Below are 17,143 nucleotides of genomic sequence, written 5' to 3' on the forward strand. Positions count from 1 at the left end.
GAGCTTCAAGGATATTAAGCAGGGGAAGAGGCTAGAAGCAGAGTTTTTAGGAAGGTTCTTGGGAACAGAAACACCGGCTCAGCCCATCTGGGATTCACAATTGGAGAGGCAGGAGGTATGGGGGGCACAGTCAATGCCCTCGCTTCTGTTGGGCATCCCCATCCCCCTTCAGCTCCCATCTCTCTGAAGCTTCATCTGCCTGACCACCTCGTTCATTTGCACCTTACCTTGTGCACCTACTATGTACCGACTCTGTGTTTGGCACCCGAGATACAGTAGAAACAAAATGAGTGTGGCTCCTCCTCTCTCTGAGCCCACAGAGCTGGGAGACATGGCTCAAACACACAAGGAACTGGGCAGGAGAACCAGAGGCCCTGACTCGTATTTTGCATGGAACCAGTAAGGGCGTGGAGAGAGAATGAGGTGGGGTGAAGGTACTTTCTAGACTCGAGAGTCAGGGAAGGCCTCTGAGGAGGTGACATCTGAGCAGAGATTTGAATCAGTAGAAGCAGCTGATATGTGAAGAATTGAGGGGGAATATTCCTGTGTGGCGGGAAAGAGCTGGGGGTGCTCATGAGGCAACCGGCATGCCTGAGGCAGGGTGAGGAGGCTGCAGGTTTGCCTGGAGCCTGAGGCAAATGAGGGGAGAGGAGACCTTGAAGAGATTTAGGGGGGCTGGGTGAAGCTATTGTATCTGGGTTCTTTAAAGGATGCCTCTGTGGTTCCCTCTCTGTGCTCCCTTTGTTCTGAGGATCTAGGAGCCTCTAATTCTGGGCTCTGTGTTTTCTCCTATTTTTTCTGTCTCTACCACGCAAAGACCAGTACTGAGCATGGGGCCCCTGTGACCTCTGAGGTTTTGGCTGAACCCAGGCAGGTTTAAATGAAGTGTGATCACAGAGCCCTGAGCCCCCAGATATGTGCCCCTCACCTCTGAGGAGCTGCAGCACCCACAGCGAGGGGACCCTGTGTTCAGAATTCACTCCCAGGATGGGCCCAGGAATGCATCTGTCTCCAAGTGGAGGAGGGGGCCTGAGGTGGTGGCAGTGTTAGCCACACGTCCCAGGAAGCCATCACCTGCTGTCTTGTTGACCAAATGACCGGTTGATTGAATGTCGTGCTTTTCACATGGTTGCTATGGACACGGACTTAGGATGGAAACAATTTGGACCTTGAATACACCAGGATTATAGAGCTGCCTGAGATGAAAAGGGTCCTGAAATCTCAACTCCGCCCAATGGGCAGGGCTGTGGGATATGGGCTCAAGAGTCAGATTCAGATTCATACCCACCTACTGGCTGTTGGAGCCTAGAGCAGGTGCCTTTAGCCATCCAAGCTGCTGCCTCTCTCATATGGGTGTAGTAGCGACCTATTCTACATAACTAATCATTCCAAAACTTGGCAGTGGCTTCAGACAACAAACATGTATTATCTCACAGAGTTACTCAAGGTCAGGAACCCAACAGCAGCCTCCCTGGGTGGTTCTGGCTCAGGCTCTGTCACGAGGTTGCAGTCAAGTTGTCACCTGGGGCATCAGCCATCTGATGATGGCTGGAGGATTCCCTTCCAAGGTGGCTCACTCATAGCACTGGCCAGTTAGCACTGGCTGTTGGAGGAGGCTTTGGTTCCTCACGCGTGGCCTTCTCCTTAGCACTGCTTGAGTGTCCTCACAACATGGTGGCTCACTTCTCCAAGAAAGCAAAGCAGAAGCTGCCGTGTCTCTCCTGATCTAGCCTCAGAAGTCACCCTCTATCATTTCCACAATATCCTATCAGTTACACAGGTCAACCCTACTCATGTGGGTGGGGAGAGGTGTACAAAGGTCACCAATATGGACGGCGGGTATCACGAGGGTGCATCTTGCAGGCTGACTACCATCATGGACTCAACATCTCCATAAGGTAGCGTTAATTGAGCTTACAAATGTGAAGTACCTGATGACAGTAAGCACTCAAGAAAGCATCACAGCTCCCCCCTTAGCCTTAGTAGCTTGAGTGGAAAACTTACCACCCTGTACCTGCCTCATGTTATTTCTTGGATCCCAGGTCTTTCACTGCTCTTTCATTTAACACAAGCTTTATATGCATCTACTGTATCCAGGCATTGGCTGGGTGCTAGTGACATAGCAGTGACCAAGATACACCCTGCCCTCATTTCCATGGGCTGCCTGGAGCCTACAGCCCGGCGATACAGTACAGAGGAGCTACTTTGGACGGCCTCTCTGTAGCCTGTGTGCTGAGACCTGAATGCAGGAGCATCGTATGTATGTGAGGCAGATGGGCCAGTCAGGGCAAAAGCGGGAGCACATGACCCAGGCTTGGGGGAAACAGAACCACAGAGCAAAGAGCCAGGGAGGTGGGGCAGGAAGTGAGGTGGGGAAGGCAGTCGTCTGGGTGAGAGACTGTGGCCTTGTGTGGGTGCTGAGAAGTGGTGAAACTCTGGGATGTGGAGAAGGTAGAGTTGTTTCTGGAGGGTTCGCTGTTGAATGGAATGCGGGGGTGGAGAGAGAGGAGTCAGGATGCCTCTGTTTTCTGAACTTGGCAAAGCAGCAGGATGTCGCCATCCTGAGCTGGGGTGAGGCAGACCAGGGAAGGAGCAGGTCAAGTGGGTGGGAGTTCATATGCTCGACCTTAGACCCTCGAGACATCCAGGGCAAGATGACAAAGAGGCAGTTAAAGATACGAGTCTGGTGTTGGAAAGAAAGATGGGGCGGAAGATGTAAATTTAGGAGTTGTCAGATAGGTGGTGTTTAAAGCTGTGTGTCAGGATGAGATCAGCAAGGGAGAGAGTGTGAGGAGAGGAGCAAAGAGCAGCCAGTTCCTCTAGCGTTTACAAGTTGGAAAAGCCAGCAAGAGATGGAGTGGGTGTGGCAGGAGATACCAAAGAGGAATGGGGAGATATCTAAAGGCAAGGTCGCAGTTCAGCACAGCCTGCCTCTCTCCACCTTCACCTCTACCCAAGCTGGCCCCAAGGCCCTGGGGGCCCCCTTAAAGCCAGCCCTCACATCATCGCTTTGCAGATGGAAGAAATGGCTGTGTCCTCCACGGATTGCTACGAACATCCCCAGAATGTCTGGCCCTTGCACCCCACTTCACTTCCAGACCTTGATCACTTGGCTCACCTACCATGCCCCCCGCTAAGTGTCTGTCTCTCCTTTGTTGAAGGGTTCAGCATGAAGCAGAACTGTCCCCTCCCCTCGGTTAGACTCTCTAACTCTATAAATGCAACCTTAGACAGAATTAGCCTTTCTGGTAGCAGCAAACAGCAGAGATACAAGTGGAGAATGGTAAGGGATCTGGGCTGGTTAAGGGAAGGGCTATGAAGAAAGAAAGTGAGATTGGTAACATCCGAAAAGGGGGTTTGGGATTAGATCGGTGAATGTCCTGATTGCCACACCAAGGAGTTTGGACTGAGGAGGGAAGAAGGATCCACAGAAGGTTCAGGATGATGCAATCAGGTGAGTTTTGCTCCAGGAAAAGCCATGCTACGTTCTGTTCCTGGCCTTGTCCCCAGTTAGCTCTCCCATGCTCACAGGCCAACTCTGGCACCAAGCTGAGGAGAGGCAGGACAGGGAGGCCCTGCTCTGTGGTAGGCAGCCGTAGCAGCTGCAGACACGGAAGCACTAAGGAGCAGGGAGGCTCTGGGGAGGCAGCCACGTCACCGGTCCCTCCACATTTCCACGAGGGCAATGAGCCTTATATTAATGAGAGGTAATTATGGGCACCCGATGGGCCTAAGTATAGCTCATTGACAAAGGCGGTGCGAGGCAGCCAGCTGCTTCCTCCCGCAAGGCCAAGGCTTGCCTATTTTAAGGCCCCTGCCACCCTGGGTGTGGAGTGGCTGAGGGGCTGGTGTCCAGTGGACCAGAAACCCTAACCAAGAGAGCATCATTGCGACCAGACAGATGCTAAGGGCATCCTCTCTCAAAGCCCCTACTGTCAGGAGAAGAAGACTAAGCCCAGAGAGGGGAAGGGACCATTCCCGGGTCACAGCAAGCAAGAAGCAGAGTTAGGATTTGAATCCAGGTTCAACTGCATGGCCTTCCCACCGTGCTGTGCAGCACCCCTAAACTGGAAGCTTTGGGCTCTCCCCATGGACCACAGTATAGTGAGGTGAGGAGTGGAGTGCCACTGATACTTACTGGGCACCTACATGCCGTAGGCTTTGATGGGATATCAGTAAATCCACCTCGTTATCTGGAAAAGTAAGGATCACCAGCCCAGTGTTACAGAAGAAGAAACTGAGACTTGAGAGGAGTAATTAAGTCACCAAATGTCCTGCAGAGAGGAGGGAAAGAAGTAGAGTCCAGTTTGTCCTGCCTTAGGTCAGGTTCCCAGGGAACTCAGATTCAGAGACTCTGAGGTTTGTATGCACAAGCTTCCTGAGATGTGTTTTGGGAATACCTGTAAGAGGTGAGGGGTGCAGGATTGGGTGGAGGGAAGAGCTGACCCTCAGTGCAGCACCACAGAGGCCTCAGCTAATCCCACAGGGAGCTCGGGAGCTGGGATGGCCCTTTAGGGGTTGTTCTGAAATAGGTGAGGGAGATACATCTTGATACCCAAACATCAACTGGCCACTTATTAGACGCAGGGTGCCTCCCAAGATGGAGCTTAACCTTGGGTGTGGCTTCTCCTTTTGGCTGTGAGCTGTCAGCAGCCAGTGCTCTTGGCATCAGGAGACATGGGTGCCCGTCCACCTCCTCTTTCTCATGCATCTGCCTCCCAACAAGAAGAGCTGGCTCCTGCCCTCAGGAAGGCCAGGAGATACTGGAGGGAAGGGAGGCCACCTGTAATAATGAGGAAGGGAAGAGTGAGGGGGTGGCCAGTAATGGAAAAAGAGAAAAACACTACTGAGGCGGGTCTGGCAGCTCAGGCCTATAATCTCAGCACTCCGGGAAGCCAAGGTGGAAGAAACACTTGAGCTCAGGAGTTCAAGGCCACCCTGAGCAAAAGCAACATCCTATCTGTGCCAAAAAAATAGAAAAAATTAGCGAGGTGTAAGGGTGTGCACCTGCAGACCCAACTAGCTACTCGGGAGGCTGAAGCAGGAGGAACAGTTTCAGTGAGCTAGGATCACGCCATTGCACTCTACCTAGGGAGTTGGAGCAAGACTCTGTCTGAAAAAAAGGAAGGAAGAAAAAAGAAAAGAGCCTGCAAGGATATTCACTTCGGCAGCACATATACTAGAATTGGAACAACACGGAGAAGATTAGCATGGCCCTTGCGCACAGACTTTTCTCCAAAAAAGATATACAAATGGCTGATAAGCACATGAAAAGATGCTCAAATCATTAGTCATCAGGGAACTGTGAGTCAAACCCACAATGACATACTAGTTCACACCTACTAGGATGGTAATAATTTATTTTAAAAAGGAAAAGAACAAGTTCTGGCAAGGATGTGGAGAAACTGGTGGAAATGGAAAATGGTGCAGACACCATGTGAAAGAATTTGGTGGTTCCTGAAAAAGTTAGACATAGAATTGCCAGATGATCCAGCAATTCAACTTCCAGGTATACACCCTAAAGAACTGAGAACAGGGACTCACTCTGACAGATAGTAGTATACTAATGTTTATAGCCGCATTATTCACCATAGCCAAAAGGTGAAAACAACCAGTGTGCACCAGCAGACACAGATAAACAGAGTATGTGCTCATCAGTGGAATAGTATGCAGCCATAATGAAGCTACAACATGGCGGAATGTTGAGAACTTCATGCTAAGTAAAATAGGTCAGATACCAGCCTGAGCCAGAGTGAGACCTTGTCTCCTAAAAATAGCTGCTGATTGTGGTGGGCACCTGTAGTCCCAGCTACTCAAGAAGCAAGAGGATCAATTGAGCCCAAGAGTTTGAGGTTGCTGTGGGCTATGACTATACAGCACTCTATCCATGGCAAAAAAGTGAGACTCTTGTTTCAAAAAATAAAATAGGTCAGGTGCAAAATGACAGATGTTGTATATGGTTCCCCTTATTTGTAATCTCTAGATGGTCAAATTCATAGAGATGGAAAGTAGATTAGAAATTATCAGAGCTCAGCGCCTGTGGCTCAAGTGGCTGAGGTGCCAGCCACATACACCTGAGGTGGTGGGTTCAAATCCAGCCTGGGCCTGCCAAAAACAATGACGGCTGCAACCAAAAAATAGCTGGGCATTGTGGTGGGTGCCTGTAGTCCCAGCTACTTGGGAGGCAGAGGCAAGAGAATCGCTGGAGCCCAGGAGTTGGAGGTTGCTGTGAGCTTTGATGCCACAGCACTCTACCCAGGGTGACAGCTTGAGGCTCTGTCTCAAAAAAAAAAAAAAGAAAGAAAGAAAGAAATTATCAGGGTCAGGCTTGGCACCTGTAGCACAGTGGTTACAGTGCCAGCCACATAACACCCAGACTGATGAGTTCGAACCCAGCTGGGGCCGGTTAAACAACAGTAACAACTGCAACAATAACAACAAAAATAGCTGGGTATTATGGCTGGTGTCTGTAGTCCCAGCTATTTGGGAGGCTAAGCCAAGAGAATCACTTAATCCCAAGAGTTTCAAGTTTGCTGTGAGCTGTGATGCCATGGCACTCTACCCAGGGTGACATAGTAAGACTCTGTCTCATAAAAAACAAAAACAAAAAAAAAAAAAAACCCACGAAATTATCAGGGTTTGAGAGAAGGGAAAGAATAAGGCGTTCTTGCTTAGTGATTACAGAGTTTCTGTTTGGAGTGATGCAAAGGTTTCAAAATAGATGGTGGTGGCACAACATTGTAAATATACTTAATCACCTGTGCACTTAAAAATGGTTGAAGTAGCTCAGCACCTGTGGCTCAAGCAGCTAAGGCCAGCCACATACCCCTAAGGTGGCGAGTTCGAATCCAGCCCGGGCCCGCCAAAACAACAATGATGGCTGCAACCAAAATATAGCCAGGCGCTGTGGCAGGCGCCTGTGGTCCCAGCTACTTGGGAGGCTGAGGCAGGAGACTCGCTTGAGCCCAGGAGTTGGAGGTTGCTGTGAGGCCACAGGCACTCTACCCAGGGGGACAGCTTGAGGCTCTGTCTCAAAAAAAAAAAAAAAAAAGGAAAGTGTGCTAGACCCAGCATTAGAAGATGAGGCACCTTCTAGGAGGTGGGTTAAACCTCTAGAACTGTGCTGTCCAACATGGTGCCATGTATATTATTTACGTTAAAATTAATTAAACTTAAATAAAATTTAAAATTTCATTTCTCAGTTGCACTAGTTATATGTCAGATGCTCTATGACCACATGTACCTGGTGGTTACCATATTGGACAGCACAGAATCGGTGGATGATGGGCAAAAAACTAGCAAACAAGTAGACGTGTAAGTTTCTAAGAGCGATGACAACTGTGAAGAAAATCCAGCAGGGCCGGGAGCTTGGCTGCAGGTGGGGAGTGAGAGATGGAGACCGGCAGGAAAAGCTGGCAGTAGCCAGACCTTGCTGGGCCTTATGGACATTTACTCTGCCAGGCATCACCTCGTGTGGTCCCATCCCCCCCACCCTCTGCCCTTCGGCTGGCAAGGGCACCCCCTCACTGTCCCCTCTCTTTGCAGACCCTCTGGTTCAGGGTCTGAGGTTTGCATTTAGAGTCAAGAGACCTGGGTTCCAAGCCTGGCTCTGTGTGGCCTTGTGGTGTCCGTGTCCCTGTGTCCACTGACACTCTTACGGGGAGGCCATGTGGCTGGATCCTGGTGCAGGACTAGAGGTCAGAGTCTAAATGGGTTGCAGGGCCATGTTCCTTCTAGGCTCTCGGGGAGAATCCGTCTCCTTGCCTCTCCAAGGTCTAGAGGCTGCCTGCATGCCATGGCTCATGACCCTGTACCACCCTGACCTCTGCTTCCACAGTCACATCTCTAACTGAGCTTTGTCCCTCTTTCTTATGAAGATTCATGTGATTAGGTTGTCCCCAGATGGATAATATGTGATCATCTCCCCATCTCAAGATCCTTAATTTAATCACATCTGCAAAGTTCCTTTTGACGAGGTCATGGGCCTACTTATGGGCCATCATTCTGCCTTCCACACTTGGCCTCAGCTACAGCTGTGCTCTGACCTGGCCCAGCCCCTCCAGTAGCCTTCCTCTCGTCCTCACTTGCTCTACTCCAGCCACGCTGACCCTTGCTGATCCTTAGCATAGTGGGCACAGGTCAGACCAAACCATGGACTCCCTCAGTAGTCCAAGACTTGGTGGGGTCCACGTCTTAGGAATTGGCTCACCTCCCTTGTGTTCTATGATAGATGGAAAAGTTGAGGCCCAGAAAAGGGAAAGACTTGTCTAAGTTTGGGACTAGTATTTCTAGGATGGAAGACCTGGCAATCAGCCAGTCCAACTGGCCCTGTTTTATAGCAATTCCACGTCACTGCTATCCCCTTGTGAGGCCTGGCCCTGCCCACTTAGCCCTGAAGATGTGCCCTGACTCTCTGAGAACTCTGTTTCGGGCAATCATTGCTTCATCCTTGGGCTGGTTGGCCTCTTTGGTGTCTGTACCCCGAGCACCTAGCCCAGAGGTCACACTCTGCAGGCATTGGTCAGGGACAGAGCAGATTTTTACAGAGGGTTTATATTTGATGTAAGGATTATTCTGCTAAAAAAAAAAAAAAAAGAGAGAGAGAGAGAGAGAGTTGGGCAGTATTGTCCTCAGACCTGGCTGAGATGGGTCCTACTCTTTAGAAGGCCTCCCTGGCTCTTTAAAAGGCCATTCTTCTCCATAAGACAAGGAGCATTCAGGAGCCCAAGGGATGTGCCCACTAGGAGCCTGTATCCCCCTGTAGAACACCTTGGATACTGAGGGCCCCAGGATTCTATGCCCAAATGCCCCCAAGCCTGCTTCCAGGGCTGGCAGGGGATCCTCCCAGGAACAGATGCTGCCAGCGGGACCATCTCAGAGCTGCAGAGGTGGCTGTTTGGGGGCACATGGACCGAACCTGGATGTGGGCTGGGGTACTCTCATGTGTGCAGTTCCTTGTAGTGAGGGACACGGTCAGAGATGGAAAGAGAATGAAGGGTGGGAAGCTCCCCACCCCCACATTCCACCATGGAACTCAGAAGAGACTGAGACCTCTTGGGTTCAAACCTGGCTTTCCAGGTTTTTATCAAGCTAGGAGAGTAGCACATATTTTGTCTGTCCTGTGGTTGGCTAGCTTGAGTTGTAACTTCTCTTTAATACACGTATGTGGAGTGCAGGGGGCCTCCACTTGTACTGCTATCCTCAGCCCCACAGCATTAAGAACAGACTTGCTAGCATCAGAGAGCCTTCCAGCCCTGAGGTCTGAGTCTCCCAGGGCCCTGTCCCCTCCATTCCAGCTGACCAGCTGACTTTTCTCTGTCTTCTCTCCCCAGGGTAGCTGCTGCCCGGGAGAGGCCACCCGGGCGCCCTGCTAGGGCGACAGCCCCTGCCCCTTGGGCCGGGAACATGAAAGGCCTCGGTGACAGCCGCCCCCGCCACCTCTCCGACAGCCTAGACCCACCCCATGAGCCCCTGTTTGCAGGGCCTGACCGCAACCCCTACTTGCTATCGCCCACAGAGGCCTTTGCCCGTGAGGCCCGCTTCCCTGGGCAGAACACTCTGCCGGGGGACGGTCTCTTTCCCCTCAATAACCAGCTGCCACCACCCAGCAGCACCTTCCCCCGCATCCACTACAACTCCCACTTTGAGGTGCCAGAGGAGAGCCCCTTCCCTAGCCATGCCCAAGCCACCAAGATCAACCGGCTGCCCGCCAACCTTCTGGACCAGTTTGAGAAGCAGCTGCCTATCCACCGTGATGGCTTCAGCACCCTCCAGTTCCCCCGGGGCGAAGCCAAGGCCCGTGGTGAGAGCCCAGGCCGCATCCGCCACCTCGTCCACTCAGTCCAGCGGCTCTTCTTCACCAAGGCACCCTCACTGGAGGGCACAGCGGGCAAGGTTGGTGGCAATGGCAGTAAGAAAGGTGGCCTGGAGGACGGCAAGGGCCGGAGGGGCAAAAGCAAAGAGCGGGCCAAAGCTGGGGAGCCCAAACGGCGCAGCCGCTCCAACATCTCGGGCTGGTGGAGCTCTGATGACAACTTGGACGGAGAGGGTGGCGCCTTCCGCAGCAGTGGCCCGGCCTCCGGGCTGATGACACTAGGCCGCCAGGCAGAACGCAGTCAGCCACGCTACTTCATGCACGCCTATAACACCATCAGCGGGCATATGCTCAAAGCCACCAAGAACAACACTACTGAACTTACGGCCCCACCACCCCCACCTGCACCCCCCGCCACCTGCCCCAGCCTTGGGGTGGGCACTGACACCAACTACGTCAAGCGGGGCTCTTGGTCCACTCTGACCCTCAGCCATGCCCACGAGGTCTGCCAGAAGACCTCAGCCACCTTGGATAAGAGTCTGCTAAAGTCCAAATCCTGCCACCAGGGTCTAGCCTACCATTACCTGCAGGTGAGTCTCTGCCAGGGTCAGGGGTGGGGTGAGGGATGTGGGGGGTGGCACCAATTTTGAGGCCCAGCCATACCACAGATTCACTTAGGAAGTCACTTCATCCTGGGCTTCTGTTACTCAGCTATGAAATGGGTGGCAGGGGATGCCTTCTGCTAGCTGTGCTCTCAGCAGATACTGATTAGGGCCCTTCTGAGCCCAACCCTTAATAGGGACTAAAGCATGTTCCTGCCCTTTCAAAGACAAATCTGGAAGCTGTGCTGTCCCACTCCCCTCACAGGACCAGGTGCATGGCATCCTAATCGCCAGCTTGCTGCCGGCACCCCATCGGACTGGTGGCTCCTTAAGGACATGGACCACATCTGATACAGCCATGTGTCCCAAGGCTAGAACAGTGTCTGGCATGGAGGAAGTGCTCAGGAAATGTGGGAGAGGAGGGTAGATGGACAGATGGACAATGAAGTGAACTGAGCTAGAATTAAATAAGACACAGTCGGCTCGGTGCCTGTGGCTCAAGCAGCTAAGGCTCCAGCCACATACTCCTGAGCTGGTGGGTTCGAATCCAGCCCGAGCCCGACAAACAACGATGGCTGCAACCAAAAAACAGCCAGGCGCTGTGGGGGGCGCCTGTAGTCCTAGCTACTTGGGAGGCAGAGGCAGGAGAATCACTTGAGTCCAAGAGTTGGAGGTAGCCATGAATGGTGATGCCACGGCAGTCTACCCAGGATGACAGCTTGAGGCTCTGTCTCAAAAATAATAGCAATAATAATAAATAAGACACAGTCCCAACCAGCAGAATGCTGAGCATAACAGGGATCAGCACAGAGGGCTGCAGGAGCCAGGGAGCCCCTGACCCAGCTGGGGGAACAGGTGCCTTCTTGCAAATGCTAGTGCTGATGGAGGCACGCACTATGCACCATGGCCACAAGGTGACATCACTGTGGCTGTACATCCTGAGGGGGTCTCATGGGCAGGGCACGTGGCTGTGAATGGGATGGCTCCTGGGCACAGAGCTGGGCTATAGGTAGAAATCAGAGGAAGCAGACTTCAGATGGAAGGGGCTGCTCCTGCAGGTAGTGAGTGCCTCACCCTGGGGCCAGGGAAGTGCAGGCCTGGCCAGCCCTTGGCAACCCTCATTAGATGCATTTTGAACTAGATAAACTTCCGAGTCTGACAAAGCCCTGAGTTCCTATAATTCTGTATAAAATTCCAGAGGCTAGGGAGAGAAAGGCTTTGTCAATAGGAGGAAATTGAAGTCTAGAAAGTATTTTCTATATTGAGGGCTTTTATGGCTCTCAGTTTGCTTCCTTAGTTTAGAAACGTTAGGGAGGGTGATTTGTGACCTCGCTTCATCTCAAAATGGTACAGTTTGGTCTAATCATGTAAAAACGCCTCAGAAATACCATGAGGGTGGCCCTACAGGCCCTGGGGTTTGTGCTGCCTGCTTGGGTGACAGGAGGTAAATGGATGTGGTCAGCAACAGGTTTTGAACAGGGACGTGTAAGGCCACCTTCCCAAGGTACAGTGGGGGTGGGGGTGAGGATAGCTGAGCAAGTGCTTTGGGAGGAAGAATGCATAGCCCTAGAGACTGATGGGCCAGTCAGGTGGAGGAGGGGGTTATTGGGAGGCTGGGAGAGGTTGTGGGGGGGAGTCCAGACAGGACCCTTTCTCTACACAAGGTTGGCTGCTGACACTAGGGACATGGAGAAGGGTGCCTGCCTGGGCGTGATCAGGGAATGGAGAGTGTGCGCGCTCTGTACGCTGAAACATGGGGGCCCAGGCATTTGTGAGGAAGCATGCAGGCCTGGGGTGCATGTGCTCTGTGTGTTGAGGTGGGGATACCAAGAGGTGGGCGTATGTTGTTTGTCTGCAGTGCAGTTGTTGGTCTGCTGCTGGGGTGACTATTAGGAGGGCATGTGGCAGTGAGGTGACGTGCTCTGTGTGCATGTGATGGAGTGTGTCCTTGGTGAGGTATGTGGCAGTCACACTGGGGGTATCCTACAAAGGGGTGTGAAAGGGGAGAGTGTGCTTGCTCTGTAGTGTTGAGATGTGTCTACATGTTGGGGGGGGCGGTTTCTCTCTGTAAAGGCTGAGGCTTCTCACAATGCCATCCACTGTGTTAATTAACATGTGGGGGAAAGGGGCTGAGGAGTGCAGAACATGCCCTTCCCTGCAGCAGCCAGCAGAGCCTGGCCTCAGAAGGGCAGAGGAGGTCCCCTTGATTAGTTACTGCCACTGTAACCACAGGGGACTGGGGGAGAAGGGCTCATATGGGAAAACTGACCCTTTTTCCAGCTCTCTATGTGGCTACCCACCTGCAGGCCCCTCTGCTTTCTGTACCTCAGTTTTCCCACCTGTGGGACAATGTTGACTGACTCTGACACCACCACAATGTTGATGTGCCAGGGTCCTCTGACCCTCATCCTAGCGTTAGGTGCTGGTTCTGGGTTTGGGTCCCTCTCTCTGCAAGTAAATTCCCTCCCTCAGGCCTGGTGGTGCAGAGGGACCATAAGCTATCCCCTGAGACAGCACCGTGGGGCTCAGTAAAGGTGGCTACAGTGGAAGCCATTGTGACCACAGGGCCAGGGGCAAACCCAGCCTGGGATCCATCGAGAAGCTTGAGGCTGGAGAGAGGCAGAGACTTGCTTAAGGTCACTCAGTGAGGCTGTGGCAAAGCGGGCCCTGAACCCCTGGTAGCCCTCCCAGCCCAGGGCAGGAAACCAGGCACATAAGGCCAAACTCTCCAAGCTAGAGAGAGAGGAAGCTTTAGGACCTAGAGCTGGGGGCCCTCGTCCTCAGTGCATTTTCCAAGTGGCCCTGCTGAGTCCTGTCTCCATCCTCAGGTGCCTGGCGGCGGCGGGGAATGGACCACCGCACTGCTGTCCCCGCGCGAGACGGACTCCTCGGCCGAGGGCCCGATCCCGTGCCGGCGCATGCGTAGTGGCAGCTATATCAAGGCCATGGGCGACGAGGATAGCGATGAGTCCGCTGGCAGCCCCAAGCCTTCCCCCAAGACCGCTGCGCGGCGTCAGAGCTACCTGAGGGCCACGCAGCAGTCACTGGGAGAACAAAGCAACCCCCGCAGGTGAGCGCGCGGCCCTGCACATAGGGCCCCGCCCACTGACAAGCCCCTCCCACCTGTAGGTCTTGCCCCCTGAGACCATGCCCTTAAGTGAGCCCCGCCCACAGGATGCCCGCTATCCCCGTGAGCCCCGCCCTTCATATTAGCCCCGCCCTGGGAAAGCCTCTTCAGTAATCACCAGCCCCGCTCACAGGCAAGCTTTGCCCCCAGGTGAGTCTCCAATGGGATGTCCATCCCTGGGAGCCTTGCCTTCCTCCCATTTGGCTGCCCCTGGAGAGCCCAGCCCACAGATGAATCCTGCTCCTCAACCTCAGATATAGGTGAACACGCCCTACCCTTAAGGAGAACCACTCTAGAGCAATGGTCCAGGTAAACCCTGCCACAGGAGCCACATCTCCTGGTAAATTCAATCCCACAGGGGAACTATCCCAGGGGACCTTCTTCAGATTAGGAGAACCCTGCCCTTAGGAAGCCCATCACTTGTACCAGCATTTCCGAGTAGACCAGAGTGCTCTCTGCCCTTGCCCTTGTAAGAGCTCCATGTTTGGGGAAGAGAGTGAGTCCAAATAGAAGGGGATAAGAAGCCAAAGAGAGATACACAGGCTTTACCTTCCCAATACCCTTGCCTAGAATTCCACCATTTGAGTCCTAACCTGTTGCTTTAGGAGTTAGAAGAGAGAGGAAACAAACTTATTCCTAGTTCTTCAACTATTGTGGTATGAGCCAAGGCTTCATGGAGTAGGTAGCCTGGGAAGATGGACAGAGGAAAGAAAAAAAAAAGGTCAGATGACAGTGGAAGTGAGGCAGGAATGGGGCCACATATTCTGAGAGCAGCCAGGAGGCCCACTGGCTGGGCAGAAAGTGGAGAATGGCCTCTTGGTTGGAATTGGACCACCATCAGCAGGTCCCAGGTCTGTTCCTCTCTGAGCCTCAGTTTTCCCATCTTCAAGTGATGGGGCTGAGCTGGATGGTCTCTAAGACCTCTTCTAGTCCTGAGATTTTATTTCTGTGAATGATCAGTGGTTAGTAAGGTGGGCAAAGTGAGTAGCACTGGGGCTCAGGCCTGGAAGGAGAGGGAAGCTAACAGAAGTGGCTGCTTTCTCTTAGCACCTGCCTGGCTGGCCCCTGTGCCTGGCCCAGAGCACTGTAATCTGCATCACTGAGTCCTCTCACAGCCCCAGCAGAACACACTGTCATCCCCACCTTAGATGTAAGGAAACTGAGACTTAAGCACAGCATGGTGACTTGCCCAGGGAAGCAGAGAAAGGTGGTTTCCAATCCAAGCAGATCTGTATTGGGGCTCAAGCTGTTGGATATTTGGACTTTATCACCGTAACAGGGGCTGGGAGAGACTTAGGGTCAGGTAGATGTGAGAAAGATGGAAGAGCTGGGGCCATTGAATAAGTGGTGAGTCTTTGAGAGCCTAGTAGAAGCCACTTGGACATCACAAGGGGACTGATGTCCTTTGGCAGCCCTAACCTAAGGTCAAGGCTATGGACCTTGACTTACCTTCCCTGTCCAATCACTAGAAATGTCCCAGACTTGCAGGGAGATAGGGAGGAGGCTGTAGAATTGGGTTGGGCAGGGCCATCCTCTGGCTTAAAGTGGTCAAATGCAAGCTTGTGCTGCCACCTTGTGGCAAAAGTTGGCATAACAGGTGAGGGCCACCCCTGCATCACAGATGGTCAAGCCTTCCAAAAGCTGGAGCTGTCTCCTTGCTCACTGCCCCCCACACTGCCTGGCTGGCAGTGACTTCCATTTCTCCTTCTGCTGCTGGATGACCTTGGCCAGTCTTTTATCCTCCCAGCCTCAGTTTCCCAAACTTAACAATAGATAGGCTGAGCCCTGTCTGCTCTCCACCCCCACCAGGAGTCTGGACCGCCTGGATTCAGTGGACATGCTGCTGCCCTCCAAGTGTCCCAGCTGGGAAGAGGACTACACCCCTGTCAGCGACAGCCTCAATGACTCCAGCTGCATCAGCCAGGTGAGGGTGGCAGGCAAGCTGGAAACTCAGTGGGTATGGGAGACTCCCACCTCCCACCCAAGAGAACAGATTCCCAGGCCCATCCCTGCCAGGTGGTACCCAGATGTCTCCTCTGTGCTTCAGTTTGATCTTTGTTCCTGAAGCTACCTGTGTGTGTCTGTCTGCTCCACCAACCATCCTGTAGCTGCAAGGGCATGGTCATGAGCCTGACCTATAACCCCAAGGGAGGCCCACAGTACCACTGGAAATCCAGCTTCCAGCAGGGTTATGGGCCTTGCCACCTCTCTTTGGGTTCACAGTCATGAAGATAGAGAACTGAAGACCTGGATTCAAATCCTAGTTCTGTCACTGATGTTATAAACCCAGGACTAGTCACCCTCCTCCCTGAGCTTCAGTTTCCTAATCTACCACAGGTGGATTATTGTGGAATAAATGGGATAATAAATTAAATGTGACCAGCAAAGGGTAGCTGCCTTTATGGTCCTCATCATCTTGTTGTATGACCTCAGGCAACTACTTCTCTACTCTGAACCTCTGTGTCCACCTGTCTGGTAAGAAGTTGGCCTCCAGGGCACAGCCAGCTCTGCCTATACCATGGAGGATAATTTACATGCTGCTCACTAAACATCAGCTCCTTGAACCCTCATAGTCACCTCTGGAGGGTTTATCCATATCCCCACTTTACAGATGAGGAAACTGACACTCAAAGAGATGAGGTCACACAGCTTGGCGAAGGCAAAGCTAAGCAGGGATCTGGTGCCATCCCAAACCTGGAGCTCAGCCCCCTCCGTGTGCACTATACTTTGGGGTTTGCCAAGGGAGAACCATCTAGGGCTTGAGGGCTCCCTGCATGCTGAGGATGGGGAAATGAAGCCCCGAGAGGGCATACACCGCTGGTAGCAGCACAGGTAGGCAGTGGGGCAGCCAGGTTCAGGCCCAGCCTCCTTTCTGGGCAGGAACAGGCCTCGACCCCACTGTGCGCAGGTCCATCACCAGAGCTAGATGAGGGTGGCAGGCAGGCTGGAAAGTCAGTGGGAGCCAGGGTCCAGCACTCTAGACACCTAGGAGTCTGACCTCAGATGTGGGGAGGGATAGAGCAATGCATCTCAAGGGACCCTCCACCCTTGCCACCCTCTTCAAGGCCCCAGCAAGTCTCACTTGAATGTCTGTCCTGACCACCTCCAGTCTATATTCAGCAGCCAGAGAGAGCTTTGTTAAAGGTGCTGTAAATCATGTAATCCCAGCACTTTCGGAGGCCAATGCAGAAAGATTGCTTGGGTCTAGGAGTTGGAGACTACAGTGAGCTATGATGATGCCACTGCACTCAGCCTGGGCAACAGAGTACGACACTGTCTCAAAAACAAAACAGAACACGAAGGAGTAGTCAGATCATGCCTCACCCCTGCTCGAAACCCTTCCATAGCTCTCACCTCACTCTGTAGGAAAGCCAGAGCCCTCTACTAGGACCTGTGAAGCCCTGTGGGCCCCTTACCCTGCCCCAGCCACACAGGCCTCCTTTATTTTATTTATTTATTATTATTTTTTTGAGACAGAGCCTCAAGCTGTCCCCCTGGGTAGAGTACTGTGGCATCACTGCTCACAGCAACCTCCAACTCCTGGGTGAAGCAAGTCTCCTGCCTCAGTCTCCCAAGTAGCTGGGACCACAGGCGCCCGCC

General features: G+C 52.8%; 1 protein-coding gene and 1 non-coding gene across 5 annotated transcripts in view; both read left to right on the forward strand.

The window, feature by feature from the left end:
- Window positions 1–5,155: 5,155 nt before the first annotated feature.
- LOC111724732 lies at window positions 5,156–5,258 on the forward strand. The gene has a single exon (XR_002772972.1). It is a non-coding gene; the product is annotated as a U6 spliceosomal RNA (small nuclear RNA).
- A 4,147-nt stretch (window positions 5,259–9,405) lies between these two features.
- The window catches only part of DLGAP4 (DLG associated protein 4), an 88,583-nt gene continuing 80,845 nt past the window's right edge, over window positions 9,406–17,143 (forward strand). For all 4 annotated transcript variants that reach the window (XM_023512154.1, XM_003788140.3, XM_003788139.3 and 1 more), the window contains exons 1-3: window positions 9,406–10,404; window positions 13,245–13,486; window positions 15,353–15,467. In XM_023512154.1, the coding sequence (XP_023367922.1) occupies window positions 9,406–10,404; window positions 13,245–13,486; window positions 15,353–15,467 (1,356 nt within the window). The remainder of the gene's footprint in view (window positions 10,405–13,244; window positions 13,487–15,352; window positions 15,468–17,143) is intronic.

Source organism: Otolemur garnettii, unplaced genomic scaffold (assembly GCF_000181295.1).
Source record: "Otolemur garnettii isolate 467f Iridium unplaced genomic scaffold, OtoGar3 scaffold00025, whole genome shotgun sequence".
NCBI classification, from domain to species: domain Eukaryota; kingdom Metazoa; phylum Chordata; class Mammalia; order Primates; family Galagidae; genus Otolemur; species Otolemur garnettii.